The sequence below is a fragment of the Empidonax traillii genome, unplaced genomic scaffold (assembly GCF_003031625.1).
Source record: "Empidonax traillii isolate 1590-97213 ecotype Southwest subspecies unplaced genomic scaffold, ASM303162v1 scaffold3398:size13161, whole genome shotgun sequence".
Lineage (NCBI taxonomy): Eukaryota > Metazoa > Chordata > Aves > Passeriformes > Tyrannidae > Empidonax > Empidonax traillii.
In genome coordinates this window covers 1-7,199 of record NW_020958591.1, presented here as the reverse complement: position 1 = coordinate 7,199, position 7,199 = coordinate 1, and the positions used below count along the sequence as shown (strand labels likewise).

At 63.9% G+C, this 7,199-nt stretch overlaps 1 protein-coding gene across 1 annotated transcript in view; it reads right to left on the bottom strand.

The window, feature by feature from the left end:
* Positions 1 to 6,872, bottom strand: part of LOC114072520 (myosin-6) — a gene marked incomplete at its 3' end in the record, with an annotated part of 12,582 nt that extends 5,710 nt beyond the window's left edge. The window contains exons 1-17 of the mRNA XM_027910408.1: positions 6,769 to 6,872; positions 6,391 to 6,529; positions 6,029 to 6,297; positions 5,197 to 5,367; positions 4,781 to 5,090; positions 4,624 to 4,697; positions 4,412 to 4,499; positions 4,211 to 4,328; positions 4,010 to 4,133; positions 3,665 to 3,801; positions 3,452 to 3,578; positions 3,232 to 3,360; positions 2,896 to 3,138; positions 2,141 to 2,317; positions 1,896 to 2,041; positions 1,726 to 1,816; positions 530 to 919 (exon numbers count right to left, since the gene is read on the bottom strand). Coding sequence (XP_027766209.1) covers positions 530 to 919; positions 1,726 to 1,816; positions 1,896 to 2,041; positions 2,141 to 2,317; positions 2,896 to 3,138; positions 3,232 to 3,360; positions 3,452 to 3,578; positions 3,665 to 3,801; positions 4,010 to 4,133; positions 4,211 to 4,328; positions 4,412 to 4,499; positions 4,624 to 4,697; positions 4,781 to 5,090; positions 5,197 to 5,367; positions 6,029 to 6,297; positions 6,391 to 6,529; positions 6,769 to 6,870 — 2,835 coding nt within the window. The remainder of the gene's footprint in view (positions 1 to 529; positions 920 to 1,725; positions 1,817 to 1,895; positions 2,042 to 2,140; positions 2,318 to 2,895; positions 3,139 to 3,231; positions 3,361 to 3,451; positions 3,579 to 3,664; positions 3,802 to 4,009; positions 4,134 to 4,210; positions 4,329 to 4,411; positions 4,500 to 4,623; positions 4,698 to 4,780; positions 5,091 to 5,196; positions 5,368 to 6,028; positions 6,298 to 6,390; positions 6,530 to 6,768) is intronic.
* Between the last annotated feature and the right edge of the window lie 327 nt (positions 6,873 to 7,199).

Below are 7,199 nucleotides of genomic sequence, written 5' to 3'. Positions count from 1 at the left end.
CCATGGAGCGCGACACCTTCTCCATGGCCACCTGGGGAGGGAAGGAGGAGGGAGGGGATGGAGACCACGGGGTGGGGGGGAGATGCCCTGTCCCTGGGGGTGTCCGAGGCCAGGTGGGACAGGGTTTGGAGACACCAGGGCAGGTGACCCTGGGTGGGATCCACCCAACCCCTGCACTCAACCCCACACAGCCAGTTGGAGACCCTTCAGCCCAACCCAACCCAACCCAACCAGCTGGAGACTCCTTGCAGTGCTCCTGGAAGGATCCAGGGAGGCACATCCAACCCCCCTCTTCTGTCTCTCCCCAGCTGGAAGGTTCCCACCTGTTAGAAGGCATTGGGTGGGATCTGGGGAAGGAGAGTGGGGAGGCCCTGGCACAGGTTGCCCAGAGAAGCCGGGGCTGCCCCCTCCCTGAAGCGTCCAAGGCCAGGTGTCCCCGACTGTTGATAGATCTGGATGAACGTCGTGGTGCCTCCCTCCCCAACCACCCCAGGACTCCCCCACGGCCACCTCGGCCTCCTCCTCCCACCTTGGCCTTGATCAGCTGCTCCACGTTGGCGCTGAGGTCGTCCAGCTCCAGCTTGAGCTCGCTCTTCTCCTTCTCCAGCTTCTGCTTGACGCGCTGCAGGTTGTCCAGCTGCTCCCCCAGCTCGGCCACGCTGTCGGCGTGCTTCTTCCTCAGCGCGGCCGCCGTGGCCTCGTGCTGCAGCGTGGCCTCCTCCAGGTCCCGCCGCAGCTTCTGGAACTCGGCCTCCCGCTTCTTGTTGAGCTCCAGCTGCGCCGAGGTGGCACCTCCGGCCTCCTCCAGCCGCTCGCTGAGCTCCTCCAGCTCCCGAGACAGCTCAGAGCGCTGCTTCTCCACCTTGGCCCGGCCCGTCCGCTCCGCCTCCAGCTCCTCCTCCAGCTCCTCGATCCGCGCCTGCGCCGTGTGAGGGGGCTCTTGGAGGGGGGGCCACCCAGCCCCTCCACCCAACCCAACCCAGCAATGGGGACTCTTCAACCCAGCCCAGGAATGGGGACTCTTCAGCCCAGCCCAGGAATGGGGACTCTTCAGCCCAGCCCAGGAATGGGGACTCTTCGACCCAACCCAACAGTGGAGACTCTTCAACTCAACCCAGCAATGGAGACTCTTCCACCCAACCCAGCAATGGGGACTCTTCAACCCAACCCAGCAATGGGGACTCTTCGACTCAACCCAGCAATGGGGACTCTTCGACCCAGCCCAGGAATGGGGACTCTTCCACCCAACCCAACAGTGGAGACTCTTCCACCCAACCCAGCAATGGAGACTCTTCCACCCAACCCAGCAATGGAGACTCTTCCACCCAACCCAGCAATGGGGACTCTTCCACCCAACCCAGCAATGGGGACTCCTCGACCCAACCCAGCAATGGGGACTCCTCGACCCAACCCAGCAATGGGGACTCTTTGACTCAACCCAACAAAGGAGACTCCTCAACCCAACCCAAGCAGCCTGAGACACTTCAACTCAACTCGACCCAACCCAACCCAACCAAGTGGAGCATCTTCAGCTCAGACCAACCACTTGGAGAATCTTCACCCCAATCCAACCATCTGGAGACTCTCCAACCCAACCCAAGCACTCAGGGTTCTCCAGCCCAACCCAACCAAGCGGAGACTCTTCAGCCTAAATCAGATCAACCCAACCCAACCACCTGGAGACTCCCCAGCCCAGCCCAAGCAGACTCAGAGCCAACCCCTCACCTGCAGCTCCTTCAGCTTCTTCTGGAGCTGCAGGGCCAGGGCCTGCTCGTCCTCGATCCTGCTGTTCTGCTGGTGGATCTCAAACTCCTTCCTGCAGAGGAAAAGGCGGGTGGTGAGGTCCCACCTATGCCCCAGGCCGGGCTGTACGTGGGATGGGGGACTGGCCTCACTTCTTGAGCTTCTCCTCCAGCTGCTGCTTGTCATTCTCCAGATCCATGATGTTCTCCTGGGTCAGCTTCAGGTCACCTTCCAGCTTCCTCTTGGCCCGTTCCAGGTCCATCCGGATCTTCTTCTCCTGCTCCAGGGAGCCTTCGAGCTGTGTGGGAACACGGAAATGGGGAGAAACCTCGGGTTTTCCTCAGCTCTGCCCCAGAAGCTCCCTGACGGGGCCTGGGGCGTGACCAGTGACACTCACATCGTCCACTTGCTGTTCCAGCTTGACTTTGCCCTTGGTCAAGGTGTTGACTTTGTCCTCCTCGGCCTGCAGGTCGTCCAGGGTCTGCTGGTGGGACTCTTGCAGGGCCTTCTTCTCCTTGGCCAGCTTGGCGATGGTCTCGTCCAGCCCCGCCATCTCCTCCGTCAGGTTCTTGACCTGCAGGGGAAGCGTGAGGTCTGCAGCTCGGTGCCAGGGGCGGGGTCACCATGGGGCCAGTGGGGTCACCATGGGGCCAGTGGGGCCACCTCAGTGCAGAGAACCCAGAGGGTGTTGGGTCTTCTTGATAAACCCACCCAGCCAGCCTTGGGTCTGATTAATCTGATCCAACCTTCCTTGGGTCTCCTCAACCCAGCCCAACCAGTTGGGGTCTCCTCAACCCAGCCCAACCAGTTGGGGTCCCCTCAACCCAGCCCAACCAGTTGGGGTCTCCTCAACCCAACTCAACTAGGTGGGGTCTCCTCAACCCAGCCCAACTAGGTGGGGTCTCCTCAACCCAACTAGGTGGGGTCTCCTCAACCCAACCCAACCAGGTGGGGTCTACTCAACCCAGCCCAACCAGGTGGGGTCTCCTCAACCCAACCCAACCCAACTAGGTGGGGTCTCCTCAACCCAACTCAACCCAATCACCTTGTGTCCCCATAACCCCACCCACCTTGGGGCTCTTCAACCCAACCCACCCAGCCTGAGTTGACCCAAGTCCCCCCCTCGAGGCCGAGGCCCCTCCCCACCCTCACCTTGTTCTCAGTGGCGTGCTTCTCCTTCTCCACCTTGGCCAGGGTCAGCTCCAGGTCGTCGATGTCCTTCTTCAGCTCCGAGCACTCGTCCTCCAGCTTCCTCTTCTTGGCTGTCAGCTCGGCGTTCATCTCCTCCTCGTCCTCCAGCCGCTCCGTCAGCTCCTTCACCTTGGCCTCCAGCTGGATCTTGTTCTTGATCAGCTGGTCGCAGCGCTCCTCCGCGTCGTTCAGGTTGTCCTGCTCCTGTGGGGGGGTGACACGGGGCAGCTCTAGGGGGGGTCAACGGGGGTGGCAGCCACCCCTGGGATGTGGTTTGGGGGGGTTAATCTCCCTCACAGCCTGCACTTGGAGCTGAAGGTCGTTCTTCTCCTGCAGCATGGAGACCATCTTCTCCTCCAGCTCCTTCCGCCGCGATTCCGACTTCTCCAGGGCCTCCTTCAGCCGCCCGTACTCCTCCTTCATGTTCTGTTCCGGGAGACCCGTGGCGAGTCCAGCCCCCCCTCCATCACCCACCCTGCCCTCGCCCCCGGCGCTCCGCCCTACGCCCTCCCCCCACCTGCATCTCCTTCTCGGTCTCGGCGCTCTTCAGCAGGGGCTTGATCTTGAAGTAGAGCTTCATCCAGGGCCAGTTCTTCACGCCCATGAAGGCCCGCAGGTTCCACTGGATCACCAGCAGCGCGTCCCTGTGCGGGGAGGGGACGCGGGTGCCACCGTGGCCCGGAGGAGCCGGCCCAGCCGGCGAGGAGAGGCCCCCGTCCCCCCCTCTCACCGGCGCTCCACGATCTTCTTGAACTCGAGGCGCATGAGCTGCCCCCGCGCCCGCGCCTGGATGCGCGTGATGATGCGGGACAGGCGCTCGTCCCGCATCTCCTCCAGCTGCCCCAGCAGCCCCGCCTTGAAGAACACCTGGGTGGAGGGACGAGGGCAGGGAGAGGGTGGGGGGACTGTGGGATCCACGTCCCCCTTTGGGGGGGAAGGGGGGAACAGAGACCACGTGGCCTGGGTGGGAGGGACCGATGGGCAGGGGGATGGACGGATGGGCAGGGGGATGGCGAGGTCCCTGTCACCTCGTGGGAGGGGTGGACCAGGGGGAAGCGAGCCCACGTGCCCCCACCTTGGTGTGCCCGAACTTGTACTGGTTGTGGTCGATGTCGATGGAGCCCAGGAGCTTCTCGGCGCCCTTGCGGCTGTCGATGAACTGCCCCTCGGGGATGGCCGCGGGGTTCAGGATGCGGTACCTGGGGGCAGGGAGGACGTGACCCCCCAGGTCAGCCCCCCCTGGGGTTGTGCCCCCCACCCCTCGCCCCGGTCCCACCGCTGGCGGAAGTCCCCGTAGAGGATGCGGTTGGGGAAGCCCTTGCGGCAGATGCGGATCCCCTCCAGGACCCCGTTGCAGCGGAGCTGGTGCATCACCAGGGCGTTGTCCATCACACCTGGGGGGGGGGACACAGGTGGGGGGGGTCAACCCTGAACCACAACCCCCTTCCCACCCACCCCCCTCCCTCCCTCTGCTCACCCGGCTGCTTCCGCTCGTTCGGGACGAGGCAGCGCACGAAGTGGGGGTGGGTGGTCTTGAGGTTGGCCATCAGCTTGTTGAGGTTCTCCTGGGGAGGAGAGAAGAGGCTGACCAAGGGGAGAGCAGGGGAGGGGCCGTGGCTGGGACCACCCTCCACACCGGGGGTTGCCCTCCCTCTGCCCCACGGCGGATCTGCTGCGCAGGTCCCTCACCCGGTGGAGAGCCGAGACCGTCTGGAAGGAGGAGCCTTTCTTCTTGGCTCCTTTGCCCTTCCCGCCGTCACCACCTGGGGGACAAGATGGGTGGGGTGAGGTGGGAACGAAGGCGACTCCAGTGGGCAACTGTCTCCTCCATCCGCCCACCACCCACCGGAGTCCGCCCCGGCATAGTTGGAGAAGAGGCTGGCCAAGAGCTTGAGGGCGGATTTCTGGTAGAGCCCCACCACCGTCTCGTTGAGGGGGTCCTTGTTCTTCTCCAGCCAGCCCAGGATGTTGTAGTCCACGGTGCCGGCGTAGTGGGTGAGCGAGAAGTGGGCCTCGGCCTTGCCCTTGACGTTGCGTGGCTTCCCGAAGTTGGCTGACTTGCCCAGGTGGTTGTCGTAGAGCTTGGCCTTGAAGGTCATGTCCGAGGCCTTGGGGAACATGCACTCCTCCTCCAGGATGGACATGATCCCCATGGGCTGCGGGGGGGGGGGGACAGCCAAAAGTCGCTTGTTGGGTCCCTCAGGGGCTCCAGCTGGACGGACCCTCCTCCATCAGCCCCCTCGGCCCCCAGGGAGGCGGTACCTTCTCGATGAGGTCGATGCAGGCCTGGAGGTCCATGCCGAAGTCGATGAACTCCCACTCGATGCCCTCCTTCTTGTACTCCTCCTGCTCCAGCACGAACATGTGGTGGTTGAAGAACTGCTGCAGCTTCTCGTTGGTGAAGTTGATGCAGAGCTGCTCGAAGCTGTTGAACTGGGGGAGGACAAGGGAGGGGCAGGCGATGGGGTCTGGGGGGTCAGTGAGGTCAACTCAACCCCCAGCGAGATTGGAGGGGTGGACCCGAGACCCAGCGGGGTCAGAGGGGTCAATTCAATACCCAGCAGAGTCATCTCAGTGCCCAACAGGGCCAAAGGGGTCAACTCAACACCCAGAGGGTCAATTCGGTGCCCAGCCGGGACAAAGGGATTCCCAAAGGGGAAAAGGGGGTCAATTCAATACCCAGTGGGGTCAGTGAGGTCAACTCTACGGCCAGTGGGATCACCAGAAGGCCCAGTGGGATCAGCGGGGTCACCTTAGACCCAACAGGGTCAACACAACGGCCAGTAGGGTCAACGGGCACAACTCAATACCCAGTAGGGTCAACAGAGCATCCTGTGAGATCAGTGGGTCAACCTGAGACCCAAATGGGGTCAAAATAACACCCAGCAGGGTCAACAGGGCCAGCTCAATGCCCAGTGGGACCCATGAGGCCAACTCAACACCAAGCAGCGTCACCAAAAAGACCCAGAGCACCCGAGCGTCCACTCAAGGCCAACGTGAAGCTACAGGAGACCCACCCACCATCCAGCTGGACCAACACCACCTCCAAGAAGCCCAGCGCTGCCTCCCCTCCCTTTTCCCCCGCGGGCCTCACGTCGAAGATCTCGAAGCCGGCGATGTCCAGCACGCCGATGAAGTACTGCCGGGGCTGCTTGGTGTCCAGCGAGTTGTTGATCCTCACCACCATCCAGTTGAACATCTTCTCGTAGACGGCCTTGGCCAGGGCGCCGATGGAGTAGTAGACCTGCTGCACGCTCTGGCCCTTGGTGACGTACTCGTTGCCCACCTTGACGCGCGGGTGGCACAGCCCCTTGAGCAGGTCGGCCGAGTTCAGACCCATCAGGTAGGCGGACTTGTCGGCGTCTACAGAGGAGGAGGTGCGTGGTCAGGTGCCACCTCCCCCCTGGTGGCCCCCCCCACCCCGGACCTGCCACCCCCTGGCCCCCCTCCACCCGCCTTCGGTGCCGTCGGGCTCCGCCTGCTCCTCCCGCTGCTTCTGCTTGAACTTCATGTTGCCGAAGTGCATGATGGCGCCCGTCAGCTTGTACACCCCGGCCTTCTCCTCCGCCGTGAAGCCCAGCACGTCGAAGGCGCTCTGGGGGAGGGGGAGGAGAGGTCAGGGGAGGGCACGGCACCTGCTGGTCACCACCTGTGGGTGCCCCTCCCGCCTGTCGGCCCGGCCGGCGGGGCCGTGTCCATCTGTGGGCTTGGAGGGCTCACCCCTTGAAGGGCTCGTTCGTTCATCCACGGGACAGACCCACCCACTCGTTGGACTCATCCACACACCCAAAGACCCCCTCCCTCCCGCCCTGCCCACCGTCCCTCCCCGCTCACGTCGGTGGCCAGCAGCTCCTCGGCGTCGTCGATGGAGGCCACGGTCACCTCGCCCTGGGACACGTAGCCGTAGTCGTAGGGGTTGGAGGTGACCAGCAGCATCTCTGGCCCGGGATGGAGACACCGCTGAGCACTCCCGGCTCCAAACCCCCCCCCATTTAGGGAGGAGGGGGCAGGAGAAGAACCCCCCCCCCCCCCAGCCACGGGGGTGGCTTCCCCCCCCCGCCCGGCTCACCCAGCAGCTCCGGCTTCTTGTTGGAGAGGATCTGGTAGAAGATGTGGTAGTTCCGCTCCGCCTTCAGCTGGAAGATGACGCGGGACTTCTCCAGGAGGTCTGGGGGGGAGGTGGGGGGGGGGTGAGGAGGCGGACGGGGGGGCGAGGAGGCGGACGAGGGGGTGACAGCATGGGTGGGGGGGTGACAGCATGGGTG